Source organism: Brachyhypopomus gauderio, chromosome 13 (genome assembly GCF_052324685.1).
Source record: "Brachyhypopomus gauderio isolate BG-103 chromosome 13, BGAUD_0.2, whole genome shotgun sequence".
NCBI classification, from domain to species: domain Eukaryota; kingdom Metazoa; phylum Chordata; class Actinopteri; order Gymnotiformes; family Hypopomidae; genus Brachyhypopomus; species Brachyhypopomus gauderio.
The window spans coordinates 14,428,654-14,442,796 of NC_135223.1; the positions used below are offsets into that span (position 1 = coordinate 14,428,654).

The window sequence follows — 14,143 nt, forward strand, 5'->3', positions numbered from 1 at the left end:
GTGCATGAATCAGAATGACTAGCACTGCAGTCAGCAGCCGCACAGCGCAGACCGTGGACGGGCTGTGTGCTATAAATAACAAAAATCATTTTACTATGGGGTATAGCAAAAGATAATTATGATTAGGATTTTAAATGTCTGACCAAAGTGCTTGTTGTGTGTGTGTTTATATATATATATATAATTTATAGTGATATACAGTACAGTACTATGTTTTAGAGCCTCTTTCCGGTGTGTTGGTGGTGTTGTGTGTGTGTGTGTGTGTGTGTGTGTGTGTGTGTATTTGCAAGTAAAAAAATAATTTAATCACTAGATGGTTTTATCATGCAAAGCACAGATGGCACAGAACACAGTCATCTGTATAAAAAAATTCAGTAAGTAAATATTTACTGAATGTACCTGAGGAAACGAAACACAGTGGGAAAGACCGGCAGCATCCATATTCAACCATTCAACTACGGAAACTCATTCAACATTCAACCGGCTCTGACTGGAGTGACTGGGTCCAACCCGTTCTGTAGGCACACTGACGGTGTTTTACAGCGCGTGGGCCGTACCTGGAAGGTGACGGGGTGGTGGATGGTTGGCAGGCGGAACTGTTGGAGGAAGCGCTCGTCCTGGCTCCAGAACAGCCGGATGTCCGGGATGCCGAACAGGACCATGGCGAGGCGTTCCAGGCCCAGCCCGAAGGCCCAGCCCAGTTTGTTCTCCGCCCCCGCTGCCAGAGGAAAGAAGCGAGACATCTGATTGGTCAACCCAGCGCAGGTTCCCTACATTCACAATGCGCTGTATCTTTCATCATGAAGGAATTACAGCCGCATGATATTGAGCAGCTATTTTGCTATTTTGTATGTTAGCCTCCCACACCCACAACGGTAAAGTTGTACACAAACGTGAAGTATAGAATAATGTACAATCTGATCGATGCACTCAGAAGAAATAACAGTGTTTTTAACACGTTTTTAGGTTTTAGTTTCAAGTTTTAGTTTAAAATGTTATAAAGATTTTTCTGCAACAGCGGTGTGACTGAATGAATGCGGCTTCTGAAAGGCGCTGGCAGTTATGCTTTAAGGTGATTAAGAACTCTGCGAGCTGAAGGCTGGGTTGAGTGACAGCTCCCCCTGACAGACACCAAACATGGAATTCAGCAAAGCCTCAGTTTTTCAGGTGCAGGAGACGCAGCCCGGCTATCAGACACACCACTGCCATCGTTATGAATGTGATTTGCTCCCCAACCCTGGGTGACAAATGGTGGGATGAAGACTGACCACTCATCTATCTCCACATTTCTCTCTCTCTCTCTCTCTCTCTCTGTCTGTGTCTGTCTCTCTCCTTCTCTCTGTCTGTCTCTCTCTGCCAGAGCAGCATTCTTTCAGATTTGTGGAAAATCTGCTTTATATGGTAATGAAGCGGGAACTCTGGGGTCAAAGCACTCAGTCGGCAAGACGACACATCTGAATAAATCTAAACTTCATATGCACAGATCAATCAAGCGGCCCATCCTGCCTCCTCCTGCACTTAACATTAATTATTCCCGCCTCCAAGTGAGAAGTTGACTCCCCACATTGGACCGCAGAGGTGCTCATCTGCAAAACTGTGGGACGACTTTTCAAATGTGTAATTGTCTAAAAAGCTTGAACAGGCATGCTGTGTTTCAAGCTGGTGCTCTCTCTTGATCGGAGTGTTGCATGGTTGGAATTTTCAAGTGGGAAACCGGGTCGGTCATTTCCGCGAACAGTCTGGACGGAGGATTGATGGATGGGCTGATTCCCATCATGCACCTGCCACCGTAGGTACCGAGCACATCAAGAGAGATGAAAGAGAAATGTAAAGCCTGGTGACATGGTTAATGGTGTAGTGGGCATGAGGCTTAGTGGAGGGGGCATTCACTCACACACATGTGCTCACACACACGCTCGTGCGCTCCCTCACACACACACACACACACACACACACACACACACACACACACACACACACACACACACACACACACACACACACACACGCTCGCGCACACACTCGCTCACATGGCCAAAGACGTGATCCAAAGGATGACACACACCACAGACATCATTGATGACCTCAGATGCATGCCGCCAACAGCTACATATTGATATGCCCTTTGCCACGTCTACTCCCTCTCCAGGTCCGTGACGCCCGCCTCTCTCGACAGCCAATCACAGCAGCTGGAGAGGAGGGTGGGGGAGGTGGAGGGGCTGGCATCTGATGCAGTTCACCTGACATCAGTGATGACATCAGCAGGGCTAACAGTCCTTGGCAGCACTCACTTTCACAGCTTGATGCCTCTGTGCCATTCCCTCCCTGCCAATTCATCTCTCCCTCCCTTCATCACCCTCTCCCTCTCTCTCTCTCTCTCTCTCTCTCTCTCTCTCTCTCTCTCCAGCGTCTATCACTCATTTTCTCTCCACACCTCCTTTTTTTCTTTCATTTCCTGCCTCTATTCCTCCATCTCCATCCTTCCATCCATCCTGCAGCACCTCTCCCCCCCCCATCTGCTTTCCCCTGGAGCCGCTGAAAGCTCCGCCCTCCTACAAAGCCCCACCCCCTCACCCCAGTTCAAACACACACAGAGCATAAAATATTACCATGACTGGCCAATGAGGGGCTAGTGCCTCCAACCCCACACACTGTTTTTACTACACTACACATGACATGCACAAGCTAGCTTCAAAGATGATGCATAAAACCTGTGGATGAACCACGAGGTTGTTCCAGGGAACGCGGAGAAGCACTAAAAGGCAGTGAGCAGGTAAATCGGAGCTGAGTTACTGCTCACCTTTCCTAAACGCCATTTATCTATGTGTGCTAGATAATAAAAATGTCACCCGGTGATTCCAGAATTATGAGGGTTTTTCCCCCTCACCAAATGACATTTAACCAGCACTGTGGAAAAAAAATGTTGTACTTCAACAGAATGAGTTGAATTACCAGTGCTACGCCTACCACTGGACTCTTTCTCTCTCAGAGAAATGTGCTGCTGTTATTCACTCCTTACACCTCTGCAATTACGAAGCCCCTGCAGTCAAACAAAGTGTAAAGCTCTGCAGTCTTTACCAAGCTAAATATCACGGACTACAGTGGCCCAGCTTACACCCGGCCACGTCCTCCTCCTTCTAGTATCCATTCAGCAATCTGCACTTCCATCCAAGATGCTGTACAACCTCTATGACTCATCTAAACCATTTCATCATAAACCACCAAACTGTTCATTACCGGCTCGTCAGGAAGAGTGAAGTGCAGCCGTTTCCTGGAGTGCACACGGAACGTGGACACGGCGCTCGCCGCGAACCGCCTGCTTAACGACAGAGATGAAGAGCGCCAGGAAAAAAAAACCCTGCAGGCCGCAGCGACAGCAAAGAGAAGCGTCTCATTCCAACAGGAACACGAGTTCGCATTTGCATAGTGTGATTAATAAGAACCTTTTTTTCTATCTCATTTTTTTTGTGGGGGGATATTGGCTCAGGCTTTCCTCTAGTCCCGCATATAACCAGTCATGAATAAATCATCCAGGAACATAAATAATGCAGCTTGATTAGTAATAGAGTGCAATGTTTTTGTTGCATTTCGTACGTCAATATGAGAAGAAGAATTAGAGTTGCACTTCTGGTTCAGGGTAAAAGGGTTTAAGAGCAACCATGACAAGAAATGGGAATGGGGGGGGGGGGGGGGGGTTGTGTGGACCTGACAGGAACTAATATTGTGTGGTGGGGGTGGGGGGGAGGGGGGCTCACATGTTATAAGATTACAAAGTACAGCTTTATTATTTTCACCATTAACTGTCACACACAGTAATAGAGCAGTCAAGGTTACAGAAACTTTCTCACTGTTGCAATATCTCACCACTGTCACTTCAGACATGGAAGTCTCTCTCCCTGGAGACCTCTTATCTCAACGCTGGGTGAAAACTACGAGATACGTCTTTGTCTACCGCTGTGCTGAGTGTCTCCATGCTGACTTAGTCGATGTGTTAAATAAATGAACTAAGCCCAGTTGTGGCCCATGAGATTGTGCCTAAAAGACACTGAATGTAGTGGTACAAGTGCATATTAAAGCTAGCCACAGGCAACAAGTATGTAAAGAAATTCATGACCCACCCACCCACCCTCCCCCCAAAAGAAGAAAAAAAATGAAAAAAGACTTATGGCTTCTTTTTAAAGGAATACTATACAAAGAACACTTAGTAATGAAAAACTGCTGTCCTCTTGAACATGTAGGAAAGCCCAGATGTTGCAGACTAGCCAGAACAAAACAATGCCGTAGCAGGCCAGCTGACACCACCACGCACGGGTGTGTTCAGGGCTGTACATCAAGTGCTGAGGAAGCACTCTTTCATTCGTCCATACTCTAAGTACTTAACCTGATTCAGGGTCAGGGGCACAGGACCTATCCCAGCAGCACGGTGTGCAAGGTGGGAATAAACCCTGAACAAGGTGGCAGTCCATCATAAAGCACACATGAACACATCCACTCAATCATGCTGGGCCAATTTAGGAGATGCCAATCAACCCAGCATGCACGCCTTTGGGAATTTTGGAAACAAGAGTCCTGATTACCTTCTGAGATCAGACGAGATCCAACATTCTCTGGCAAGAATGACCATAAGTACTGATGATGCAATTACCTACTAACACATAAGATCAGATCACTGACAGATTAAAAGCAACAACTACTCCATCAAACTTGTTGTATGTGTGATTCCACACAGGTATTTGACTACAGGTATTAATGAAAGATACAACAAATGTTTAAGTTCCACTCAGATATACCTTTCAGGTTGCAGGTTCTCAATACGTCTCCAATAAACAAACAATACAATTGGCATTCAGTAGTATGACCTTGTAATCTCCTGAAATTCTCTTCCAGCATTCAAATGCAGACGTGCTAAAACCTTTCCTTTATTAAAGGCTACCAGGCATTATCGGCATGAACGGCATTTTGTTGTCCATGTCTTATTTAGTCCCATCATCTTCAAATGCTACAACAACAAGCAACCCTAGAAGATAGTACAGCTGATAATTCATGAGAGGTTGACAGTGTGGCTTAACCTCATCTAAATGCTGGATCAAACCTAAGCTGTGCTGGGTTCCACGTTAGCTAAACATCCAAGATATCTGGCAGCCATTTGCATTTAATCCTTTCCAAATTAAAGGTTGCTTCCTCTGTTGTATGTGTGATTCCACTCCAATGCTCCAAAATAATAGTGCTTCCTGGAACTCAAGACACATGGTTAAAATTAAAACGGCATATACTGAAAGACATGACATGAGTGAATCTATGACACATCTGAATTCTAAATGCTGAAATGATCTTCCTTTACTCAACAAACATCAGAATAATAAAAACTGATTGTCTTTACTAATATACATATATCCTTACATGTTGTGAGAAAATTGCATTCAGACAATTCAGTTAGTAAAATCAGGAATTATTTCAGGAAAATTAAAGAGTTAGCAATAATTTTCAGATCTGAAATGAATATGTGTACATCTACAGTACTGTGCAAAATTTCAGGCAGGTATGGGGAAAAATGCATTCTTACATTGCAACAGTTAATAGGTTATTTTTGCATAAACTACAAAAGAGAAATCTAAATTAAATCAATATTTGGTGCGACCAACATCTTGCTTCAAAACAGCATCAGTTCCTCCATGTACAATTACACAGTCAGGGATTATGTATGATTATAGCCAGGTGTGTGATTAACCAATTATACCAAACAGATAATGGTAGTAATGATCATCATTTTCATGTGTAGGTTGAAACACAGTTATTAACTGAAACAGAAACAGCCATGCAGGAGTCTGAGTGAGGAACGGCTAAACTCTGCCACAAAGACAAGCTTGTGGAAGACACAGGTCACACCGCGGCAAGACTGAGCACAGCAATGAGACACGAGGTAGTTATACTGCATCAGCAAGGTCTCTCCCAGACAAAAATTTCAAAGCAGTCTGGGGCTTCAAGATGTGCTGCACACGCTCTTTTGAAGGAGCACAAAGAAACAGAGGAGGCCTGTAACTTTGAGGACCGTAGACGCAGTGATGAGCCAATCAATCGTGGGAGGACTGTAACGTTGAGGACCAGTGACCAGCCAAGCAAACGTAGTGCAGCTCAGATCAGGCAGAAACCAGTTTGATCCAGGTTCACCCATTTACAGAAGTGGTCATGGCAGCCAAAACAAACAAACAAACAAAAAAAAACATCCAACATGGAAACAAGGACAAAGAGACTCAACTAAGGAGAAAAACACAGAACTTGGATTGCAGGAAAATGGCAGTAGGTGCTCTGGAGTGACAAGTCAAAATGTTCAATATTGGATCGTAACAGAGGGCAGTTTGTTGACAGAAGGGCTGGTGAACACTACAATAATGAATGTGGAGGCACCAGTGAAGCGTGGTGGAGGTTCCTTGCAAGTTTGGAGCTGCATTTCAGCAAATGGAGTTTGTGGTAAAGTTTGTGTTGTCCTCAATGCTGAGAAATGCAGACAGATACTGATCCATTATGTAATACCATCAGGGAGGTATTTGATTGGCTCAAAATATATTCTTCAGCAGGACAATGATGTTTTGGATTAGATTGTAGTGCCAATAGTGCATCACTATTAGATATTCTGGGAAAACTGACCCATAGGGACAGGATTGGCTTCTCAAACACATATAAAATAAAATCAAGACCAAAGGAAAGATGAGTCCCGGTTGTATTGTACTGCAGGTTACTGGTGCATTTTACACCTGCACAATTTATACAATGTTATAACTCCACCCCCCGACACCCACCACCCCCCCCGTTTTCACTCTGCACAGTTTGTGAGCCACCCTGCTTATCACTGGCCAGTTTCTGACCACAGAACCATTGCTGATGAAATTATTCTAGCAACAGGCCATTTTCAACACAGCACCGAGTGTGACAGTGTATCAGGCACAAGAGCCTCGTTGGAGATGTTATATTCTAGCAGTGTCAGTGTAACTGCTGGGGTGACGGTGGTGTGCCACCAAAAACATACCAGGCCAACAGCAGTCCCGTTCTAGGAACCTGACAACCTATAGAGAATGAAAAAATGGCACAAAACACACAATGTGGCTGGAAACAGATGGGCTGTAGTCTCTACCTAGACTATAGTGTGTATAAAAAAATATGTTTCTAATAAAAGTACATGGCGTGTATTAAGTATCGCACACACACATTTGTATACCTGTGTGAGAAGGATAGCAACTCTCAGTGGATATACAATAATGTTTGTGCGCTAAGCTAATTTACGAACCTATTACATCTCAATTAGTGCAGGTTGGTGGGGCTGGGATGACGGCTCTGTCTGACTGCACTCTGGTCCCTTTGCACCAGCTGCCTGGGGACAGAGCTGCCCTACACCCACAATGACATATTCATTCTGTTCTCCTGCTTTAGTTTGGCTTAAAATGCTGATGCTACCCAGAGCTAGCATGTGTGCCCCCAGCTCAGAGAGCAGCTATGTGGCCACTGAAAGACCTCATTATTTCCTGGGTCAAAGGCTGTGGCCTGCATAACCTTCAACACCGATTCCCTCTTTCATTGTAAAGATTCGAGCATAATGCCTTTATTTGAGACACAGCCCTCCTACAGCACTCCTAAGGGGGCATAATAAGGCTTCAGTACTCTGAATGCCCTTTAGTGGCCCTTCATTTTAAGACTTTCCTGTCCTGAAACTCATCAAGTACTTTCTCCAAATCACCACGTCTTTATCCCAACAGTGTGGAACAATGGTAATCGTGTCTGCACAGAGCTGGCGTGGCTGTAGCATTTCATTGTAAACAAGCAGATTTCATTAATTTAATCAGTTGGTCACAGTCTTCAAAAGGGATTAGTTGTAGTGGGTGTGAATCTGTTTGGCTGGAACAAAAGTAACAACACAGGCACTCTGCAGGTTAGACGGCCTACCACTGGCGTAGATGGAGAGACGCACAGCTCGTTAATCAATTTAAATAATTAGACAATCAATTCAATACTGTTCAAATTTTGACAAATCAATGACTTCTCAGGTATTTTGGGCAATGGAATGCAGTGTATTCTACTTACTTTCTCAAGAGTTATGTCCGTCCCCATGAAAAGCATGGTTAGCTGCGGCTAACATTCAGCAAAGTACTAAGTGTACTAATATAATGGCACTTAACACAGCATGCTAGCCTTTTTCTCAGCTGTAAGGTACTAAAGGGTACTCAATGCTACGCTTCCTTATGGGATTTCCAAGCCTTTCAAACATTGTCCTGCTGGATATATACACACATACACACACACACATATATATATGTATATAAGGAAACGTTAAACATTAAATTTAAATGAATGGAACGAGTCATGGTGGAGCCCTCACAGACCTCCAGAACATCCACACCAGGCACTGTGCTGTGACAAAACAATGATGATGATCAAAGACACCAGCCGTCCTGAGAACAGCCCCGCTTCATGCGTACTGTGGAGGCCACACTAACTGGACTCCCACCACTCGAGCAGGTCCCACCGCTCTGAAGCACCCACACTTTAAACTGCACCTTAAATGCATCTTTCACCTTATGCGAGAAGAGCTATGCATAATTACGAACAATAACTTTTCCTGTTCCTATAGATTTCATAGTATAGCACACAATATATTATTTATATATGCAATTTTTAAAAATACTGATGACATTTTCATATTGCAGTGAGTAACTGCAGTGAGACAGAGATATTAAAAAGTGCACAGTTTCAAATGAAACAGGATGTTTTAGACAGAGGTCCCTCAAGTTTTTGCACAGCTGATGATGAAACATCCTGTATCCTGGAAACTTTGTGTACTTCAATTCAAATTTTTTTATATCTATATTTTTTCCCAAATCTCCTTTAATTATGAAATTCCAACTCATGCTCACTTTTAGACTTTTTGCTGTGCTATTCTATGAATAATTAGTGGGATTTAATTTAAATTGGTGATTTTCAGATGCCAAAAGGAGTGGTGAGAGGGGAAAACACAAAACAAAGCAAAACTATAATGACCATCGTATGGGAACACTAAACCAAATCAATGCAGGTGTTTACAACAACCTTCAAAGCATTTACCTTTGTCATTTCAATGTAAAACGTGCAATCGTTACGATTGTTTCTTGTTTTCTCTGTTTTTTCGCCTACATGCAGAACACACTTCAAATACTATTAAAAGATCGATAACAAACAGTAAAGAAAAATGCTATTGACTTATACTTCTTGCCAGCCTTTCTAAATACTAGTGGAAACTTATTAGAAGGACTTCAATGTGGTGGAGGAGACAAGGTCGACAGATTGATTTTTCCTAAATGGTTTTGTAATACTCCCTCACACTGAGTCTGTGGCTAAAAAAAACAACTGGGACAAGAGTCTGGACTTGTACCACTCAAATATGGCGGTTTGTGGTGAAAACAAAAAATACCAGGGTTGTTTTCTTGCTCTGGAAATGTTTCTTCAGTTTCTTCAGTTTCCCAGCTAGGCACAAACAATCTATAAGGTTATAGATATCTGGGGGGAAGGTTATAACATGTACAGTCAAGTACTCAGAAGAGGATGTTCTAAATGACTGGTTGGTCAAGAGGACTTCATAAGGACTATGGCCAACCAGGAGTTTTGTACCGAGCCATCTCTCCCCTGCTTCTGTTTAGTGACTGTAGGCGATCGTGCCACTCTGAGGGCATGCGGTGGGTGGCTAAATCACTCGTTTCCCTGTAGACAGAGCCTCTCAGGGTTTCTAAAGCTCTAGATTAGCTGAGTGACAGGTCAAATCCAGAGTCTCTGAAGCCCTTCCAAGCCGTTCTTTTCATTAGCTGAGCTCAGACAAAAGGAGCAGTCACTCAGTGTGAGCCCAGGAGAAGCCAGAGCCGAACTAGGACCCGCATCCATGGCCACATATTTTATGCAAAAAAGCTTTACGCATGTTATTGTTGATGAGAGTCGTTGCCTTATGTAGATACCAAAGGCGCATTACACATAAACACATAGGAAACCATTAGCCCTGACACATCATGTCTCACACAGACCTAATTAGGCACAAATGCGCACTTGTTTAAATGAGTGGACAACTCCTATCCTGGAGATGTTTGTGTACCAAGTGTTCTAGTGCAACAAAGCACATCTAACAATGGAGTGTATGACACTCAGAGCGTAGAGGTCTCATTAATTACATACAAAGATCTGACATGTATTACTGAATGCTGTAATTAAATGTAGCCACAAAACCACAAACCAAAACCTAATTGGAGAACAGAATAACCAATTAACCTGATTGGAGAACAGAGTAACCAATAAGCCTGAGGTGGTGTCCCTGTAAAGCTCCACCCCTGCTTCACATCCCCGAGCTCAGCCCTCTACCGCATGAAGGTCCTGTGAATGCAGACCAGCCGTAGGCATACATGGGTTAGGCCGAGACCTCCACCAAAACACTCGAGCACTCGCAGGAAAGAGTGCACCGCACATCGTGGGCTTTTACGACGCGCCAAAGACTCGGCCCAGTGATAAATCCCCCCCTCGCGCCTCGCCGACGTCAGGAGGTATTTATCAGTGAGGAAGCATCTGCATCTCTCCACTACGCAAGTGCCCTACAGACAAACTGCTCTCAATTTTCGCTGAGAGTTCCCTTCAGTGGCTGGGCGGGGGGCTGATTCCTCCCTGACTGGCGTCTGTGGGTCTGTTTTCTTCTCTCTCCTGTGGAATCACCAAGCGGAGGACGGCGACACTCGGGAGTGGGCAGCGTGCCAGCTGCTAGTACGCCTGGGTTGTCACGCTAGCTGCCACAGCCCCAGTCTTCGCTGAGTCAGGTAGCACTTACACACCAGTGCACATACACACACACATACACACACATACACACACACACACACACACACACACACACACACATACACACACATACACACACATACACACACACACACACACACACACACACACACACACACACACACACACACACACATACACACATACACATACACACACACCCCTTTTACATTCACTCAGCTACCTTCTGATGGTTTCTTACAGCATATCTTTACTGGGATCAAATTCCTTAAATAACACCAGCTGCGTATACAAATCTCATATACATAGAAACCTACTATACTATCTTATTACTTTGTTATTTTAAATTCTATTGCTTAACTAACTTATATATATATATATATATTTCTAATATATGATGGTTATATGCCTTTAATTGTTCAAGCCAAATAAAGTAATGCGTGAATGTGTTCAAACTGACCTATTCAAATAAAGTTTTAAAAGAACATAAATCAACAAATTCTGAACATCTGTTATCTGATATATGTATAAGAATCTGTTTTTTCTTAATCTACTGACGTGTGAATACACACACTCTCACACATGCTATATAGTCACCTACTTAACAAAATGCACTTGCCAAATGTCACTAGGAAGCATAGATTAATATTTCAGTTGTATGTAATGCACTCATAGTCTGGTAATCATTACACAATGCAAGCTGGAGGCAGTGCTGCATCGCTCAAGGCTCAAAAGTAGGCCAGTACTCCTCAGTGAGGAGAGAGGGAGACAGAGAGGGAGGGAGGGAGAGAGAGGGAGGGGGAGAGGGAGAGGGAGGGAGGGAGGGAGGGAGGGAGGAAGAGAGAGGGAGGGAGGGAGGGGAAGAGAGAGAGGGAGGGAGGAAGAGAGGGAGGTTGGGAGAGAGAGTAAAAGAGAAAGAGAGGGAGAGGGACAGATCATGAGAGAGGGAGGGAGGAAGAGAGAGAGGGAGGGAGAGGGAGGGAGGGACAGAGAGCAAGAGACAAAGAGGAGAGAGAGAAAAAGAGAGGGAGAGGGACAGATCATGAGAGCGGAGATAGGGAGAGAGGAAGGGAGAGAGCGTGAGAGAGAGGAGAGGGACAGAGGGAGAATGGAGAGAGCATGAGAGGGAGGAGTAGGAGGAAGAGAGAGACAGAGAGGGAGAAAGAGAAGGTGAAGGAGGGAGGAGAGAGCATATGAGAGAGTAAAGGAGAGTAAGTGGTAGTCCCTGAGATAGATAGAGAGAACGAGATGAGGAAGGGAGAGAGGGAGAGTCCTACATATGCTGCCATGCTCTTGTTCTCAATTTTCTATCTTGCTGTTTTGTTGCCTCAGTAACTCTGTCCTCTAAGGCGACTCTATTTGTTCCCCTAAGCAGCCCCCACACCCCCCTGCAGCCCCCACACCCCCCTGCCTGCGCAGGCAAGCTGGACGAAATGGAACGCTGCACAAACAAATGTTTACTCTGGCCCCACAAACCTGGGGGACGATGAGGTGGAAGAGCCAGCCGTGACTGACTTTGTGTGTGTGTGTGTGTGTGTGTGTGTGTGTGGGCGGAGGCGTGTGTGAGTGGGTGCGTGTGTGTAAGAGGGAGGAGGAGATAGCAAGCAGAGAAACTGTGTCTGAATGAGACTGAGATAGAAACCTGAAGAATTTATGAACGCTAGCGTGCACAAGTGGGACGGAAGGAGGACAAGTATCCTTAGCAGCGTGTGTGTGTGTGTGTGTGTGTGTGTGTGTGTGTGTGTGCGCTCTGGGGCTGAGTGTCTACAGTGCATCTGTGTCTGAGTGTTGAGCGGGACAAAGTGTGTGTGGGAAGCATGGGGCAGAGTGTCTGAGGGAGTGTGGAAGGTCTCTGCTCCCAGCACTGACCACCTCCCCTGGGACTGCTGAGCAGGTCCGGGGCTAATGGGGGAGGGGCGAGAAGGGGAGGAGACGCAACTCTGGAGGTCAAGGAGGGACACGAGCTGTGGCTCTGGCTCCATTGTTCTTTTGAAAAGCACTTTCTAAACTGTTCCATTGTGTTTTGTTTACATGCCGTTCTTCCCTCTCCTTCCACTATGCTCACTGAAAAAGGGTGATAGACAGACAGACAGACAGGGGGAAAAAAGATGGGAAGTCTGTCTGATAAAAAAAAAACTGCCAGATCATTAAATCGTGGTATCCTGACAGAAGTGCTGTAATGAGGCCATAGGCGTGCGCGCGTGCGTGCGTGTGTGTGTGAGCCTTCACAATTGGCACATGATTTATTCAGTGTGGGAGGGAGGATTAAGATTAAGATTGAAAGTGCCACCTGATCCAGAACGGGAGCTCAGCTGGTACCTCACCCTCCCACCAGTGGCCCCCTGCTCCCTGTGGTCCCAGGGGCCCTGCAGCGCGTGACTTGAAGGGCCGTTAATTGTCTCCAAACATGGCTTTAATCACATTCCCGTCCCCCCCCCCAGTGCTCCGGGGCGTTACTAAACCCCACCCTCTCCCTTACCATCACTGACGCGTGCCGTCATTAACACTGGGTCCCATATGCAGAGCCGGTTCTGGGGAGGTCCCACAGGGCTCCGTCCTCGGCCCTCTGTAGAATCGATGCATGCAGGGATTACACACAGTGCTCTAATGAATAACTAAGTGGACGAGCAGGCGGAGAGGCACCACCCTCTCCCCGACAACCCCGCTCCCCTTTCATTAGTTTCCCTCCACCCATAAAGCAAACGTACCGCCTTTGGCACACTTATGGCACGCTTCACATATGGCGGTTCTGCTCAGAGAGAAATAAATAACCTTTCAACCTCCCCGATGTCCCTCCCCCTTGGGTTTAACCCCCCATCTCATTCATTCTCTCTCTCTCTCTCCACTGTACCCCACTGGCACCCCAGCTGCTGTCTCCTATACGAGGAGCTCCTGCCACACGTTTAATTCTGTCTTGCTGGCAGCTTTTTATTGTTTCACTGCTCTGAAGTGAAGGGTGTGTGTGTGTGAGAGAGAGAGAGTGTGTGAGAGAGTGAGAATGAGAGAGAAAGAGAGAGATTGTGAGTGCATGTGTGTGTGTGGGAAGGGGGTTGCAAGAGGACTGAATGAGGAGTTGCCTTGGCAACGGAGCCACACTGCTCTGCCGCAGTGAAGAAAGGAAGGGAGAGAAGAAAAAAAAAGAGGGAGCAAAAGAGAGAGAGAAAGAGGGCAGACGTGAGATAGAGAGAGAGATGGGAAGTCATATAGAGGGAGAGAGAGAGAGAAATGAGGCAGAGGTAAAGAGAAAGAGAGAGAGAATGGGAATCTGAGCTATGGAGTTAGGAGTGAAAATGAGAATGGGAGAAAGAAGAGTTTGTGTGAAAGTGTGTGTATGTGTGTGTGTGAG

General features: G+C 45.4%; 1 protein-coding gene across 4 annotated transcripts in view; it reads right to left on the reverse strand.

The window, feature by feature from the left end:
• The window catches only part of fars2 (phenylalanyl-tRNA synthetase 2, mitochondrial), an 87,156-nt gene that overhangs the window by 43,097 nt on the left and 29,916 nt on the right, over nt 1-14,143 (reverse strand). For all 4 annotated transcript variants that reach the window (XM_076971149.1, XM_076971151.1, XM_076971148.1 and 1 more), the window contains exon 5: nt 558-718. In XM_076971149.1, the coding sequence (XP_076827264.1) occupies nt 558-718 (161 nt within the window). The remainder of the gene's footprint in view (nt 1-557; nt 719-14,143) is intronic.